Source organism: Triticum aestivum, chromosome 3B (genome assembly GCF_018294505.1).
Source record: "Triticum aestivum cultivar Chinese Spring chromosome 3B, IWGSC CS RefSeq v2.1, whole genome shotgun sequence".
NCBI classification, from domain to species: Eukaryota; Viridiplantae; Streptophyta; class Magnoliopsida; order Poales; family Poaceae; genus Triticum; species Triticum aestivum.
Window position 1 is genome coordinate 545,495,149 of NC_057801.1, and position 18,077 is coordinate 545,513,225.

Sequence of the window (18,077 nt, forward strand, 5' to 3'; positions counted from 1 at the left end):
ACTAGGTGTCCTTAGCTCAAAGGGAATAAGGTGAACACGAGGTCTTCTGAGTTGAATCTCAGCCTCCCTAACCAGACGTACAGTTGTCACAGCAACTAGAACTGGTCGAACAAACCACTGTCTCCCTGAAGCTACTGGTTCTATCTCTCATTTCTCTTTACTTATCGTTTGTCTTCGTGAAGTCTTTGCCTGATTGCATAATCTGTTTGACTTCACAGTTTGACTACTTGTCCTGGTTGGCTTCATACTATCTTCCACCCTGATCCTTACTACCTAGCTGCTGATAGTCTTCATGCTTTCACTTCATTGAATACTTGACTATGGCTTGTCTAGTGTAGTCTACCTTCCGCTGCATACGAATAGTATTGTTTCTCTTGTTTGTCTTCGAAACTCCCATGTTTTGAAGACTTTTCTAAAAATCGCCTATTCACCCCCCTCCCCTCTAGTCGATAACTAGCACTTTCACCATGGCAGAGCACATGTGGTGGTGTTGCAACATCTCACTATGGTGTGGCCTTATACTTAGATGCACATGATACTATTGAAAAAGGAGAATAAACGGGGAAACAATTCCGCTCTTAAAAGAACACAACATGAAGTATGTTGTGTGGCTATAGGTCTACTAGAACGAAAGGCCTCCCGGAAATGAAGAAGAAGAACGGTCAAAATGTTGTCACAAGAACCAAAGAACTAAAGATTTGAGTGTGTTAGTCCATCCGGGGGTTGGTTTTTATACGTAGAGATTCGGTATTTTGCGTAGGACCAACGTACACAAATCCACTCAAAAATAAACAAAAACATGCACAAGTCAATGCCTCTGAATCTCATATTTAACTCACAATCGACCGGTGGTGTATTTCTTACAGTAAGCACAAAGATTCAGCTTGTATGTGGCGCACGTTACTAACCATTAGTAACACATAAGGATTCAACTTGCAAGTGCATGTTACTAGTCATCTACACGTGCATTGCATTTGCCAAAAAAAATAAAAATGGTTAGAGTTATTATGGATGAAAATTTGTAGGAATTTAAGATTTTAAAAAATCAACTGATGTCTTTATCTTTACCATTGAAGTTTAGTTAGTGCCGCGGTCTTCATGTCACCTCCTTTTCACCCCATCTGGTCCCAACCGATAGATGCAACATTGCTTCACCCCTTTCCATGTGTCGCCCAACATAGCAACGGGTGGTTTACCATATGTTGTTTGTGATACGACACTCCATACCCTCATTTGCGCTAGAGCTAGCAACTAGTTGTCAACGAATCTCCTCAACATTCAAACCAGATGATTTCACTCTCAATCTACTCTCAGCAAATCATTGCTCCAAATCATGGCTTCTCCTACCTCTCATCCAGTGCCACCCCACGCCGTCTTAATGTGTCGCTCCGAGCATCCAATCCACTCATGTTCATCGCCACTAGCCTACTAGCGACGATAGGCTGCCCGTCGGAAGTTCTCGGAGATTGATGCATAGGTAGATGAGCTCCTCCCCGCCCAATTGCAAATCTGAAATGGAATCTATAAATGGCATAGCTAAACCTCAACCGGGAATTTATGATCCACCTAGCATCTATCCATAGCACGTACACATACACATCTGAGATCCATTTCCCAGACATATATACTAGAGAAAAGTTGCAAGTTATATATTTTCGTTGTTGTTATTTTTTTCGCCATGCCAATATATGTGGGATATGTGGCATGTTATGTTCAAGCAGATGGTCTGCGACGGGGTCTCCATCGACTAAGTTGTTGTGATTCCCGTGCAGACATGGGGCTGACCCACTGACTACGTCGCCTACTAGCTCCAAGGGTCGGCCTGTTCACCATTGATGATCAGTGTGGCCGCTTTAGCTGGCCGGCCGGGTTCAGCCGCCCGAGACGCTGCAAGAGAGCTCGGTCCACATCGATTGCACAGTTTGCAGCTGTACTAGAGTTCTAGAAAGCATGACCCTGATTGATCCGGTGCAAAGGTGAAACACGAGGAAGGAGTGGTGAAAACAGCCCGCGTCCTCTGCTCCTGGGCTTCTCAGCGCAGCAGCAGCCGCCGTGCCATGGTAGATCCCAGTATATTGAAGGTCCGTTGGTACGTACTGTTTCTGCTGGTACCACGGTAGAGTGGCTAGTGGCTAGCGCTGGAGTAGATAGCACTGTGGAGTGTAGACATGAGCCTACCGATGTACGTACATGTCGTCTACCACGTGGGACTGGTGCCGGAATCTACAGCTTTTAGGGCGTGTTTGTTTCAAGTTATGAAGAGTACCTGCATGCCATACACTTCTCAACCCAGTCTGGTTGAGCAAAAACAGGCTCTAATGCGCCATCTACAAGTTGTTTGGTTGTCTAGATTTAGGGTCCCTGCATTATGTAATACGCAAGTGCACTTTGTTGGTTGTCTGGCCCAAACGGCACATGGACACGGTGTTTGGTTGCACGCATGAGGTATGACTAAGAGTTAGCACTTGCACTTAGCATATAGGGTTAAGAGCTAGCAGAGGAAGGGGGGAAGAAATGCAGTGTGCGCCGGACCATGGCGACTGCGGTGGATAGTGGTCGTGGCGTCGTGTCCAACATGACGAGCATGGAGTCATGGGCAAGCGACCCCGGCGGCGGCACGGCGAGCGACACCGTCGGCGAAGTAGTTGCGGTGCTCGCGCAAAGACAGTCGACAGAGGAGGAGAATGCAGTGTTCGCGCCATGGTATCGTTGGTGCAGTGGACGAGAGAGGAGGCCGAGATGATCGACCGCGGGAATGACTCCAGTATAGTAGGGCGAGAGAGAGGAGGCCAAGATGATCGATCCCGTCGGCGGCACGGCGAACTGCAGTGTGCACAGAGGCAGAGGACACAAGAAAGCAGTGTGAGCGTCATTGCAGCGTCGGTGCAGTAGGAGGAGGACGGAGAGTAGGCCGAGATGAGCGACGCCGGAAACGACTCTATTGTAGTAGGACGTGGGCAAGGAGATCAAGGGGAAGGGCCTCGGCGTCAAGAGGGACGAATAGGAGGGCTCTGAGCAGAGGACACATGAGCTCGACATGGCGGCATTAGTGCAATAGACTGTTGTTCAAAGAGAGATGAAACTACGATCGTCGAAACCAAAAACTTACAACAGAATGTTGTGAGGAACTGCGAGATTAGGCTGCTGGTCAAAGGAAATTTCAAATGATCAATCGTGCGCGACGAAACTGACAAAATTTGTCCAGAATAGCTCCAAACGAGAACACAAAATTAAAAACTTACGGCCGACGAAACTATGAACCGATCGCCTGAATGAAACTGTAGCATTAAGGTGCATCTTTTTTCGTGTAGAGTTTACCTCGAATCGAAACACCGTTGTGTAGATCAGAGGGACAAGGAAGAGAGGAGATTAGATAAAAACTTAGTGGAGGTTGAAGAAGACCTCACCTAATCACCTCGCATCACTCCGGTCTCCACTCGTGCAAGGGTCCGCTCGCCTCGGCCTGACTCGCAAGAAACTGTCGATCTGAGCGTCTCCAGCGAACCAGGCCTAATAGTGCTTTAAGTTCCGTGCTATGTAGACCCAACAATATGGCAACCAAATAGGTCAGATTCTTCTCGCGCGGGCCTGATCGAGGTGTATGCATACAACCAAACACGTCCTTACGTCCGGCTTGATTTTCCGGTGAAGCACATGCGTTCGTTCATTTTTCATTGGCCAATTGTTCCAGAAACCAAACTGCCAACAAAATTCGCCCACTCTCGGATGCATTCCGTCGGATGGTTAGATCGATGTAATTAGGGCCTATGACTATGGAGCAGTGCCTACAAATTTGATGGTCATGCTCCCGTCGGGCGTGCCGGCAACGAGTGCTCCTGCCATCGTGCCGGCCCCTGCATGCCCTGCCATGGCGCGCGACATGGCCGAGAGGGAGATGGGTGCCACCCCAACGGCGAATCATTTTGCGGCCTCGTGGCACCAGCTGCTGCTTTTTACCATCCCGGAGTGTGGTCGCTCGAGATCCAACATGGTGCCAGGCACGGATGCTGAAATGCCGCCTTCTACTTCGTCCACGAAACGAGCTCCGGTTAGCTGACCCGAGGACCTTGACTCCAATTATCTAAACGAACTGGCATCTCCAGACAGTATGCCAACTTCATACTGGTCGGAAAATGTTCACGCGAGACCGATGGATCTTCCATCTATAGAAACTCGGAAGATTCCTTTTTTTAAGCCGTACAGAAAGGTAGAACAGCAGCAAATACAAATATCAACCGTTGTGTGACTAATTGCAAAAATAAAAACGTAGTGTGACTACTGGCCCCTGCTTTTTTTTTTTTGAGACAAACTACTGGCCCCTGCTTGACTTGTAAGACTGGAATCGACACAACGCACAAGAACGCCGAGGCAGAGCGACACAGCAGGCTCCCAACGTGGTAGGCCCTTAGAGCAGGACCAGGCAGCAGAATTGGCCCAAATTGAAGACCGACCAAGCTGCAGGATGTGATCTCGATCTCCATTCATTATTGTTCGCGCAACACTTATCCAATCAGCAGCAACAATACAGCACCAGAGCGCAAAGTCCCTTTTAATAACTTCCTCACTTCTTCTCCTTTTTGCGATTCAAATATGCACAATCAGATCGACATAAATAGCCTAAGCAGACATTTTAGGAAGCGTCTTAATTTCCAAGCCAAAGCATATATGACATCAGGCAAAGCTTTGGCAGTCATCAGACCAGGTGTCAGCTTGTCACAAATATACATAGTACTCCCTCCGTTCCTAAATACTCCCTCTGTAAACTAATATAAGAGCATTTAGATCACTACTTTAGTGATCTAAATGCTCTTATATTTCTTTACGGAGGGAGTATTTGTCTTGCTAGAGATTTCAACAAATGACTACATATGGAACAAAATGAGTGAGTCTACATTCTAAAATATGTCTATATACAGCCATATGTGGTTGTCCATTTGAAATCTCTAGAAAGACAAATATTTAGGAACGGAGGGAGTACTATACTAGTAAGGTGGTAAAGGACCAGCCACGCGTGAAATCTCCAACTGAAGTGACAGTTATTTCAAAAAAGGCAACTGGGAGCTTTTCCATATACAAGTCATAAAGGAAATGTAGCATAGAAGCATGGTTATGCTTACGTCTTTATAAAGTGGCATGAAAAAGCACTACCCATTTGTATAAAGTTCTATTCCTCGGTCTTCTGGGCCTTCTCCGCTTTCGGAAGTGGAAGCGATCTACCACGCCCCATTGTAAAGCCCCTTGTTCCATCCGGCATTCTCGGTCCAGAAATAGGCTTGTTTGCAGAGTCAGAACCAGGAATAGTAGGGGATGAGCCGTGCCCTGATATGGATATTGAAAACGTTAGAAGTGTGCGCGTCCTGTAGACTCTAGTGTTAGTTAGTTATGTAACATAAATGAGGAAATTAGAGTCAAGGGTGTAAAAGCACATAGACTTATGAGGTTTGCCTTCTGCGTGTCTGTTTGGTTATCAAGAATGTGCATGCAAGGATAATCAGGGTAGTTCTTTGGCTCGTGCAAAGGATAAGCATGCTAAAGCAATGGTTTTATCCACAAATTTAAGCCCAACAGAAATTCCCACGTTAATCCTCAAGTTGGAAAGGGACCTAACTGGGGAAACAGATGACACGACATTGTCACATGGACTAGATAAATGGAAGTATCACAGCGCATTTAGCAGAGATAAAAAGATCAATCCAGCTTCCCTTACAGAGATTAACATGTTTACCATCTAGCTTCTCTTATGTGTTGATTTCGGAATAAACTCAAGTTATGTGTTCAAATGGACTTCATACAAAAGGATGTTGTTCTATCACTACAGAAGTACAAACCATAATCAGATCCAAAATTTTAGTAGGTGACGATTGAGCAGAATACCTTGTCCACTCAGGCCTTTTCCTTGGCTTCTGTATCTGCCTTTTCGACCACCGCTAGCATTTGCCCTTTGGTGTTGGCGCACCTCCTGTAGATATGGACAACAGGGTATCAACTTTCTTCTGAAACTATACATATGTATGTCAAGGACCTCGGTGCCCAAGACAGCAGGACCTCGACTACGTAGTTCGTAGTCTCGGTTGATAGGAGCGCTAGGGTTTTTGCCTAACTGCTCAATGGTGCAGGAGAAGAGATTAGGAGTAGGGGAGGAGGTAGGAGATAATGATTTATTGCCTGCGTCCAAGGGTGCAGATTACAGGATATATAAAGGCCTTATGGGCTTCTAACAAACTAGGAAACTAACTACTCCTGGACTCCTAACAAACTAGGAAACTAACTACTCCTGGACTCTAGGAACCAACGTAGGATCAGGACTCCTTGTCCCGATCATGCCTCGCCAGCTGTGGCCGTCGGCTGCTGCCCCTGGGCGCGCGACCCGCGCTTGTACGCAGCGCCCCACATGACATCTCTCCCCCCCTCGACGAGCAGCTCGTCCTCGAGCTGAAAAGCGAGGTAGCGCTCGACGAAACTGTCAAGATCCTCCCATGTAGCTGATGATGCTGCTTCACCCTTCCAGTGGACGAGCAGCTGGCGAACGCCGCGTGCTAGTCGTGCACGAGTCACGCGCTCCGGTTCTGGAACAGCCGCCCAGTTGTGGATCGGAGGCAATCCGGGTGGTGCAGTTGGAGGCGTGCCGAAGAACTTCTTGAGGAGGCCCACGTGGAACACGTCATGGAGGCGCGAGCGTGCCGGAAGCTCAAGGCGGTAGGCCACGTCGTTGACGACCTCTGAAATGCAGTACGGCCCATAGAAGCGTGGCTTGAGCTTGCCCCTGGTTGGCAGGTTGAGAGAGGACGCGGCGCGCTGGCGAAGACGAAGCCAGACCCAATCGCCCACATCATGCCGAATGTCCCGATGGCGTCTGTCGTAGTAGGACTTGTAGACCGCTTGTGCTTGCTGTAGACGATAGCGGACGTCTGCGAGTAACTCGTCGCGCTCCGCCATGCTCCTGGCCACTGCGGCCACCCGTGTATCGCCCGGCTCGTAAGAGCGAATAGTGGGAGGGTCACGGCCATACACAAGCTTGAACGGAGTTTCTTGGGTTGCTGTCTGGTAGGCGGTGTTGTATATGTACTCGGCCCAGGGAAGCCATCGGAGCCACTGCCTGGGACGATCCCCGGTGAGACAACGGAGGTACATCACAATGATCTTGTTAGCAGCCTCCGTTTGGCCATCCGACTGTGGATGAAACGCCGTCGTCATGTGCAGCTTGGTCCCGGTGAGGCGCATGAGCTCCTGCCAAAAAGCCGAGGTGAAGACGGGGTCGCGGTCAGAGACCATGGACTGCGGGACGCCATGGAGACGCACAATCTCAGCGAAGAACACCTGCGCCACTGATTCCGCCGTGTACGGGTGGGCCAGCGCCACAAAGTGGCAGTACTTGCTGAAGCGATCCACCACGGTGAGGATAACAGACTTCCCGCCCACACGAGGGAGCGCTTCTACGAAATCGATGCCGATGTCAGTCCACACGGGCCGTGGGCACCGGCAGTGGCAGCAGCAGACCGGCGGGGTGCAAGTGCTCGGACTTGTACCGCTGGCAAGTACCACAGGCGCGGACATACTCCTGCACCGTCTTGCGAAGGTTAGGTGCATGGAAGTCGCGTCGGAGACGATGCAGCGTGCGCAGGACGCCTTCGTGTCCGTCATCGTGCACTGCGGTGAGAAGCTCCTGGAGTAGTGGAGACGTTGGCGGAATGTAGAGGCGGCCGTTAAAAGTGACGAGGCCGTCGGAGAGCGCCCACGGCAGCTGCCGAGCACCTGCCGTGATATCCTCGCGCAACGCGACGAGTGCTGGGTCGGTGGACGAAGCGTGCTGTAGGCGGTCGATGAAGTTGAAGTGAGGACCAGATATAGCCATGACCCCCGTCTCTTCCGTGTCGCGGCGGGAAAGGGCATCCGCCACCGTGTTTGTACTACCGGCCTTGTACTCCACAGTGAAATCGAACCCCAGTAGTTTGCCGACCCAGTGGTGCTGCGGAATGGTTGCCAAGCGCTGGTCAAGGAGGAATTTGAGACTGTAGTGGTCAGTTTTTACCACAAATTGGCGCCCCTAGAGGTACGGTCGCCAATGGCGAATAGCGAGCACCAGGCCAATGAGTTCCCGTTCATATGCCGCCAGAGAACGGTGACGAGGCGCGGCCGGCCGGCTGAAGAAAGCCACCGGGTGCTGATCCTGGAGAAGGACGGCCCCGAAACCGTATGTAGACGCGTCACACTCGACGATGAACGGCCGTGTGAAATCGGGCAATGCGAGCACGGGAGCCGTGGTGACCGCCGTCTTGAGGGCGGTAAAAGCTGCTGCCGCCTCCGGCGACCATGAGAAGCCGTCCTTGCGAAGCAGGGCTGTCAGGGGCGCGGCGACCACGCCAAACTCCTTGACAAACTTGCGGTAGTACCCTGCAAGACCGAGAAACCCCGGACCGCGCACGCCGAGCGAGGCTGCGGCCAGTCGGCCACGGCCTGCACCTTTTCCGGATCCATGGCCACTCCGGCCGCGGAGATGGTGTGACCCAGGTAGGAGATCGACGCGACGGCGAACGAGCATTTGGACCTCTTGACGAAGAGCCGGTGCTGGTGCAGTACGGTAAAGATGGTGCGCACATGGCGAAGATGATCGGCCCACGACTCCCTGAATATGAGGATGTCGTCGAAGAAGACGAGAACGAAACGGCGCAGGTACGGCCGCAGCAGATCGTTCATGAGTGCCTGGAACGTCGCCGGCGCGTTGCAGAGGCCGAACGGCATCACCAGGAACTCGTAGAGGCCGTCGTGGGTACGGAAGGCAGTCTTTGGGATGTCCTCCGCACGCATCCGCACCTGGTGGTAGCCGGAGCGTAAGTCGAGCTTGGTGAAGAAACGAGCGCGCTGGAGCTCGTCGAGGAGTTCGTCCACCACCGGAATTGGAAACGCATCCTTGATGGTGATGGCGTTCAGGGCGCGGTAGTCGATGCAGAAGCGCCAGGACCCGTCGGGCTTGCGGACCAGCAGTACCGGCGATGAGAATGCGGAACGACTTGCTCGGATGATGCCCTAGGCGAGCATGGCGGCGCACTGACGCTCCAGCTCGTCCTTGTGCGCGGCCGGGTAGCGATATGGACGGACGGCCACCGGGGCGGAGCCGAGCAGCAGGGTGATGTCGTGGTCGCGGCTGCGGAGTGGTGGTACGCCGGAGGGTTCGGTGAAGATGCCGTCAAACTCGGTGAGGATGGCGTCGAGGAAATCGCGGCCATTGCATGATTGCAGGGCTGGCCCGTCCGGTCCGGCAAGGCCGCGCCAGCAGACCCGATGGCCCCTCCGCCAGAACGTCATGGAGAGGGCGTGGAAATCCCACAGGATCGGTCCAAGCGTCGCCAGCCATTGCGTGCCCAAGACGACGTCGTAGCCTGCGAGCGGCAAGGCGAGGAAATCCTCCGAGAACGCCTCCTGGTCGATGCGGAAGGAGACGGCGCGGTATGCGCCCTGGCACGGAACACGCTCGCCGTTGGCCACCGTGACACGCATCTTCTCGGTGGTGGGGGATGGCAGTGTAGCACGAGCGGCCGCCTCCTCGGCGATGAAGTTGTGGGTGGAGCTTGAGTCGATCAGGGCGAGGAGGGAGACACCCCCAAGGGTGACATGCATCTGCATGGTCTCGCTCGTGCGCACGCCGGAGATCGCGTGGAGCGAGATCCGAGAGTCGGCCGGCGAGGCATCAGCGGTGGCGGAGGCCGTGTCGTCGTCGTCGTCGTCTGGCGCCAGGTCGAGGAGGAAGATGCGCTGGCAGACGCGGTTGTGGCCCCTGCCAAACTTCTCATTACAATTGAAGCATAGGCCCAGGCGACGGCGTTCCTCCATCTCTGTCTGTGACAGGCGTTTGATTGGGCGCCCTTCCGGCAGACTAGGAGCAGGGGGTGCGGCTGGTACGGGCGCCGGCAGGATGCCCTTCTGCTGAAAACGCACCGGTGGCGCGGAGGTGAACACACACTGGTCGCGCAGCTCCAACTTGCGGGCGAGGCTCATGGCGACGGCGAGGGACTGCGGGTTGTGGATTTCCACGTCGAGGCTGAGGGGTGGCTGGAGTCCCGCGGTGAAGATCTGAACCTTCTGTGTCTCTGATAAGATGCCTGCCCGGGGAAGGAGCGCCTCAAACCGCTCCTGGAAGTCGACTACGGACGTTGTGCGCTTGCACGCCATTAGTTCGCCCAGCGGGTTAGCGCGTAGAGGTGGCCCGAAGCGGAGGTTGAGCAGCTCGGAGAAGCGGCGCCACGGCGGAGTGCCCTCGTCACGCTGGACCTGCATGTACCACAGCTGGGCAGAACCCTCAAGGTTGTAGGACGCCATCCAGACTTTTTCCTCCTCGGCGATCCGTTGTTGATGGAAGAAGGACTCGCATCTATTGAGGAAAGCGAGCGGATCTGACTTGCCGTCGAACTTGAGGAAGTCCATCTTCTGGAACCGGGGCGGGCGATCATTGTGGTGCTGCCCATCGTGGGCGCCGGCAGCGCTCGACGAGGAGGTGGACTTGTCCTTCTGGAGCGCGGCGACGGACGTCTGCAGGGACGCCACCGTTGCAGTCAAGGCCTCGATCATCGTGGCCAGATCGGTGGTGGTTGGTTCTGCCATGCCGGAAGTGACCGAGGCGGCGGCGGATGGTGGCGATGGAGGTGTGCTTGGCGCGGACGCAGGGGTGGCGGCGGGCTGCGGATGGAGCGCGGACGAGGAAGAGGATCGCCTGGAACCTGATACCAAGTTGTCAAGGACCTCGGTGCCCAAGACAGCAGGACCTCGACTACGTAGTTCATAGTCTCGGTTGATAGGAGCGCTAGGGTTTTTGCCTAACTGCTCAATGGTGCAGGAGAAGAGATTAGGAGTAGAGGAGGTAGGAGATAATGATTTATTGCCTGCGTCCAGGGGTGCAGATTACAGGATATATAAAGGCCTTATGGGCTTCTAACAAACTAGGAAACTAACTACTCCTGGACTCCTAACAAACTAGGAAACTAACTACTCCTGGACTCTAGGAACCAACGTAGGATCAGGACTCCTTGTCCCGATCATGCCTCGCCAGCTGTGGCCGTCGGCTGCTGCCCCTGGGCGCGCGGCCCGCGCTTGTACGCAGCGCCCCACATGACAATGTAGCTCTAGTTTGCAGCATGTGCAGAGCACAAGAAAAAAGGCCCAGACTATCAGCATTGAAGTGTGCAGGCAACGAATGATGCACTAAAATACAGGAAACTGAACCTTCAATCGTACAACAGAGCATGAATGGAATAAATATCGAAAAATTCAGACCTCATGGTTAACATCAGAGTTCACATTCTCCTTATCTGAAGCAACCTCTCCTGAATCAGCACCACCATTTTTTTCTGATACCGACTGCTGTACTTCTTTTGAAAACTGGCCCTCGTTGTTCTTTCTCAAACATGTTCCATGATTTTCTTTAGAAGACTGGATATTCTTTCCTGATCCCACTACACTTCGTTTAGCCAGAAGTATGACTCTCATCCCAGTTCTCCAGTTCCTCTCATCGTTTAAGGTGGCCACCTAATATAATAAATTTTTCAAAACATCTTAAAAAGAAGGTAATTATACTAGATGTATAGCTCTTCAATTAGCACCGAATGGGTCATTGAATATGAGGTGAATAACTTACAGCCTTCTCAGCTGCCTCCACTGCTTCATACTCAACAATGGCATGTACCTGCACAACCCTCAAGTTACTTGATTCAGAACCACAAGATGATTTTCTCAAGATGTAGAGACGAATGAAATTATTACTTAATTAAACAGAATGCGTATATATTTCCATTGAATAACTAGTTACAATAGAGTGGTAATTTACCAGGTTAATAAAAAATCTGCAGAGCTATGTATTGACAGGTATAAAATCAAGAACTGCCATAAATTATCGGTAAGATCTTAAATATGCCACCACTAACCAGATGTTTACAGCATACCTTATTACTCAACATGATGTCAGGCTTCTTCGATGCTGCAGATTCTCCAACTGCATGTGGATCATGGATGGCTATCTTCATAATTCTGGTATATAAAATGATAAAGTTCAGTTTCAGAATGATTTAGCATTTGCTATTAACTGCCTTTAGAATGTTACACCATAAATTACCAACTGCAATACAAGCACAGACTACTACAAATGTCCAGCTAACATACTTGCCAACTGATCCAAATTTCTCCTGTATACTCTCCAGGGAGAAATCCAGAGGTAGATTTTCCACCACAACAGTCCTTTTCTGAAAAAGGTTTCAAGTTAGAAGTTAAAACATAGTTAAAGAGGGTAAAGTTAAACATTCCAGTACAGAAGGAATCAGAAATTCACCTTCACGTCTTTCAATTCATTGCATGGTAAGGGATGTAACCTTCTGACTCTTTTCCCATTAGAGCTCACAACCTAATAAGACAAGATGACAATTATAAGTGGATATCAAGTAGCCCACACATATTTCCATCTGTATGATCTCCAAAGTGCCAGCAAAGAGAACAGAAGCGCAAAATATTACCAGCTTGGATGATGTCCTAAGGGCAGCTTCAATTGTAGAGTGGTCCTGAACAAGTTTCTTCATTTTTCTGAATGATGCAATAACTCCAAGCGGAACTATTGTAAAGAATAACACGCCATTAGAAGAGAGCATTCTACATTTCTATGACACACTACATGAGATGTTCATTCAAATCAAACCATGATGCACATCTATTAAATATGGGCTGAAGCACAATAACTGCCGAGCAACACTAAATATTGAAGAAACACAGCACAATAGAAATCCACAAATGTAGAACCAAAACAAAACACTGAATAAAACATAGTTTACATCCAAACAGGTGCTTGATGGAATGCTGTTTAGGGCTTTAGGCTACTTCATAAGTGTTATTTAGTATAGTGTGTGCATACAAAATTCCAGCAAATATCATAGATATATGATATATCATGTTCCAGCAAATATCAAACATATATGATGTATCTGTCTAAAAATGAAAGGAACTCCCTGCCTTGCAAAAGAAAGTGCAGTATTTCTGCCATTCTGTTTGGTACTTTGTAAGTAGAGATCACATATGTTTTCATATTTCATTTCAAAGGAACTATTTGGTTCAGTCCTCACATCATAATATTCCACAAATTATGCCTACGCAAATTGCCTATTTTCTTGTATTTTGTAAGATCTTCATTTATTTATTTATGTTTAAGGGAGTAAGATATTTTATTTACCATTCACCTTATATTGCTTCATGTGAAATTTGAAAATGCGACTCGGTCACCATCACACACAGAACAATACAAATAAAAGAAAAAAATCAATCCATCTTAACAAAATTATGGAGCTATATTTCGATTAGTACAAAATTTCGTTCCTGCGTGCACTGGGCCCAGACATGCCAGACCTAGGTCAAAAATCTGCTTCATTGTAGGCTAAGGGACAACTCAGATGAGTAAGGTACATATCATATTCCTGGGGAGATAATCTTGACAGAGCTACCATGGTGGAAGACCAGGCAACATCTGTCAACCAAGGGATCGGATGTATTTATCTTCATGGTCCCAAACTCCCAAATCAAACCAAAAGCAAGGCAAAATTAACAGAAACCACCAAAAGGGAACTGACAAGATGCTATGCATAGATCTTAAAGAAACAGAAATAAACAATGAAGCCCAATAGTTATTCCACAAGACACTAGCCCATGATCTCTACTTGTTTGAATAGAATGGAGTGAATCAGAACAAAGTATATGTAATATTCACAGAGGCCTAGACCAGCTTCTCGGCACAACTAAACAAAGCTGCACCATGAGTACCCATGTAAAAGCCTCATCATAAGTACCTGTCACATTTCATCATTTTCATCTCCATTCCACTAGACATAACAAAGCTAGGGCAAGAGCAAAACATCATGTTTACAAAGGCAGTAATCCTGAGGACTGAGTTTGCAGTGCTAGACCATGCACCATGATGTGTAGGCATGCAAAAATGTTCCACAAAAACAGATGTCGAAAAAGGCCTTCAAATTGAATATGTCCTGCTGAAAATGCAGCAAATTCTAGCCTTCTAGGGCAAAAATGATCCACAAAAACAGATGAACAACAAAAGCTTGTTTATAATACAAGTTCAAATAACGTGGTTGACAAATATAATGGTGCCATTAGAATAAAAACACTCATTGTAAGCAGTTGAAAACGGCCAGAATAGTTCATCCACTTTACATGCCTATTGTCTCATAAACAAACCTAACATAACTAGGAATTAGAATATGTCAACTTCTGAGCACCGTGATACAGAGTGTTTTCATTACATGTATGTCCTAAGGCAATGGCACACTACTTACCATTACCAAGGCCCTCCTTGTTCTTCATCACAAATTTCAACATAAACTCATCTGTGGGAAGATTCTCATCGCTGAAGTAGTACTCCACCTGCAAATTTGGAACATGTTACCTTCTAACAAGCAAAGCATTCAGAATATCATTTGCTTGCACGAATACAGGATTATAAGATTCTTGTGACACGAACTATAAGAGGATGCATTTATAAATGAAGGGTGCTAAGTGCTAACTAAAGAGAACACGATACTCAGCATTCTCACGCGAACCAAGTATCAAAAACCGGACTACCATTGGTATACCTGTTTAACTATCTTGTCACGGAGCTCGTCCGTAAGCACGACACCAGAGGCAACCACGTCGGAGGCCTCCGAAGAGGCATCAATGACGGGGACGATGAGGGGGTCGTCTTCCGCCTCAAGAGGTGGCGATGGCAACAGGGGCACCACGCTACCTGTGCCAACATTGGGGGCCTCCAAAGGAAGGGCCTCGGAAGTGTCGGGGACGATGAGGGGATCCTCCTCCGCCTCAAGAGGCCGCGACGGCGGCGGCAGTGGCACTACACCACCTGCGCTAACCACGGAGGCCACCGAAGAAGCGGGTTCGACGGAGTCGGGGACGACGACTGGGTCGTCCTCCGCCTTAATAAGAGGCGACGTCGAAAGGGCGCCGACCTTGGAGGGCTCCGAAGAAGCGGCATCGGAGGTGTCGGGGACGACGACGGGGTCATCCTCCGCCTCCGTCTCCAGAGTCGGAGGTGGGTGCGGCAGGGATTCGGGTGCGACGGCGATGGGGTGTGGAGCCTGGCCGTCCATACCGGAGGGAATCAGGGGAGCCGAGTCGCCCGCCGACCGGTCGCCGCCGCTCTTGGTCGCTGGCGGCTGCGGGGGCGGCTGCGACTGCGGGCTCGAGATTGAGATTCGGGTGGGACTTGGGCTATATGCGACTCCGCCGGTGACAAACGGCCCGCTGGACAAACTGAAACTGGGCCAGAATGTTGCATCCGTTTATCCTTTGAGAAAAAAAAGGGAATGACCATGTGACCCCTTCCATGATGGAAGAGCTGCCGGACATGATGAAACCGGCGAAGTGGCTGGCGATTGCCCGTGCTCACACACCCAAAACCTTGAGCCCTAATGCCCTGTATAGCTATATGCGGGCGGCTTGGAACCCGGCAAAACTGGTGATATGGAGGAAGATCAAGGAAAATCTCTTCACGGCGTAGTTCGGTTGCTTGGGAGACTAGAATAAAGCAATGGTTGAGGGGCCATGGTTGTTCAGAGATCAAGCGGTGATCATGCATGAATATGATGGTTTTAAGAACCCCGACACCATCAAACTTGACAAGCTAGCTGTCTGGGCGCAAATCCATCGCTTGCCGGACAAATTCCTGATTGAGCCAGGAGTGAAGGGCTTGGCGTCAAGGATCAAAGAGGTGGAGGAGGTTCAACTGAAGCTTTCTGCAGGTGTTTTTTTTTTGGAGTTTGTGAGGGTCAAGGTGAAGATTGATATCAATGCAAAGATCAAGCACTTTGTCACATGCAAGAAGGAAGAAGAAAGGGGGCCCCTACTACATCATGTGTCTTCTGTCATCATGTCATTGTTCTTATTGCATTACTTCATTTTTCCATGAACTTAATACACTAGATGCATGTTGGGTAGCGGTCGATGTGTGGACTAATAGTAGTACATACAGGCAGGAGTCGGTCTACTAATCTTGGACGTGATGCCTATATACATGATCATTGCCTTGGATATCGTCATAATTATGTGCTCTTCTATCAATTGCCCAAGAGTAATTTGTTTACCCAATGTTTGTTAGTTTCTCGAGAGAAGCCTCTAGTGAAATCTACGGCCCCTGGGTCTATTTCCTATCATATTATTTTACATATTAATCCAAAATCCAAAAATATATTGCTGCACTTTTTATTTATTTATTTATTTATTTTGTGTTTTTGCTAGATCTATTTATCCAATCTCATACAATTTAATCTATCTCAATGCCGAGTAGGGATTGACAACCCCTCTTACGCGTTGGGTTGCAAGTTTTTGTTAGTTGTGTGAAGGTACTACTTACATAGTTTGGGTGGATCCTCCTACTAGATTGATACCTTGGTTTCATAATTGAGAGATATACTTACCGTTGCTGTGTTGCATCAACCTCTCCTCTTCGGGGAAATACCAACACGAATACAAGCAATCAGGAAGAATTTCTGGCACCATTGCCGGGGAGGATCAAGTCCAGATCTATTAGGTACCCAATCACAATTCTCATCTCCTTGCAATTTAATTTATTTTCCATTTGCCTCTCGTTTTCATCTCCCCCATTTCTAAAACATTTTTCCGAAAAACACAAAAAAAAATTGCCTTTTTATTTGCCTTCTTTCCATTTGCCTTTTTGCTCGTTTGCTATCTTTGCTTGTGTGCCATGTGCCTTCTATTTGCTTGCATCTTCGCTTGCTAAAAATCTATTTATATGGATCTTCGTCCACTTGATAATCTTTTTAAAAGATCCACTTATGATGAACCAATTGCTAGTGAATTGAGTTCACTAGATTATCTTTATGAAATTTTGCTTAAAATTCGTGAATCTGGAAATTGTGATGAAGTGTTAAAAGAAAAAAATTATGAAGTGATTCACGATAGCTCATTGAATGAAAAGCATGATTACAATGATGCTATTATAATTCTACTAATGTCAATTGTGCTAATAATATGCAAAACTCCAGGCTTGGGGATGCTAATTTTGCTATGTACACTACTTATTGTAATGATCGTGATCGGGGTGATAATGGTTCTTATGATCTTAAACATTTTTTTGAGCCTCATGATGAATATATTATTGATAACAATATTTGCAATAATATTGAAAGTAGGTTTGTAAGAGTGTCAACTTTAGCTAAAAAGAAACCCACATATTCGGAGAGTGATCAATCTTATGAATTTTTTGATGAAAGTGGGTTTGGAGAGGTCATGACTTTAGTTAATGTTAATCCCACCATCTTGGAAGATTATAAGACTTTTATGCATGTGGATCATGAAGTGAAATTTTTATATGATGGCTATATGTTGAATTTGAATTTGATCCTACATATAATTATTATGAGAGAGGAAAATATGGTTGTAGAAATTTTCATGTTATTAAATTACCTCTCTTCAAGGTGAGATTGCTATTGTTTCTTTCTCCTTCCTTGCATACGCTAGGTTCTTCTTGTCTTGATAATTTGATCTCTTATAAAATGTGTATGCAAAGAAGTATGTTAGACTTAAATGTGTTTATCACATGTTTTATGATGTTATCTTTATCTTTCATGTGAGCATCAATAAAATTTCAAGCCTATCTTAATGGTTATAAAGAAATAGCTTGTTGGGAGGCAATCCAATGAATAAAATATATTTTTCCCTTTTTATTTCTGTTCTTGAGTGTTTGAACAATTATGCTACTGTTATCATTGTGTTTTTATGTTTTAGTTAGTGTTTGTGCCAAGTAAAGCCTTTAGGATCATGTTGGTTGATAGTTGATTTGGTCTTGTTGGAAAACAGAAACTTTTGCGTCCAGTAGTAGAATTGTTAAAATCACAGAAGCGACGAAAACTTCTGAATTGGTTACACAAGATTGATATACAAATTGCCTACATTGTCCTAATTTTTCAGAATTTTTGGAGTTACACAAGTATGAGTAAAATTTGCGTCTTTACAGATTGTTTTGTTTTTGACAGATTCTGTTTTTGTTGCATTCTGTGCTTATTTTGATGAATCTATGAATTGTA

General features: G+C 47.9%; 1 protein-coding gene across 3 annotated transcripts; it reads right to left on the reverse strand.

Annotated features, from left to right (window-relative positions):
• Window positions 1–4,169: 4,169 nt before the first annotated feature.
• On the reverse strand, window positions 4,170–15,223 carry LOC123070817 (la-related protein 6A). 3 transcript variants are annotated; one of them, XM_044494166.1, is made up of 11 exons: window positions 14,610–15,223; window positions 14,313–14,400; window positions 12,495–12,589; window positions 12,314–12,385; window positions 12,148–12,227; window positions 11,931–12,015; window positions 11,627–11,674; window positions 11,266–11,517; window positions 5,875–5,959; window positions 5,118–5,319; window positions 4,170–4,573 (listed from the first exon to the last, which is right to left on the reverse strand). In XM_044494166.1, exons 1-10 carry the CDS (start codon window positions 15,120–15,122, stop codon window positions 5,165–5,167), a joined length of 1,473 nt encoding a protein of 490 aa, XP_044350101.1. In that variant the 5' UTR covers window positions 15,123–15,223; the 3' UTR covers window positions 4,170–4,573; window positions 5,118–5,164. The 3 variants fall into 3 exon arrangements, with proteins under 3 accessions (XP_044350101.1, XP_044350102.1, XP_044350100.1); XM_044494167.1 differs by having other exon boundaries at window positions 4,170–4,617; XM_044494165.1 differs by lacking the exon at window positions 4,170–4,573 and having other exon boundaries at window positions 5,020–5,319.
• Window positions 15,224–18,077: the final 2,854 nt, after the last annotated feature.

Coding starts and splice junctions, on each gene's coding strand:
- LOC123070817 (XM_044494166.1), bottom strand. CDS start 15,122: ATGGACGGCCAGGCTCCACACCCCATCGCCGTCGCACCCGAATCCCTG. Junction 12,386..12,494: donor TTAGGACATCATCCAAGCTG/GTAATATTTTGC, acceptor TTGTCTTATTAG/GTTGTGAGCTCTAATGGGAA. Junction 11,675..11,930: donor ACATCATGTTGAGTAATAAG/GTATGCTGTAAA, acceptor AGGGTTGTGCAG/GTACATGCCATTGTTGAGTA.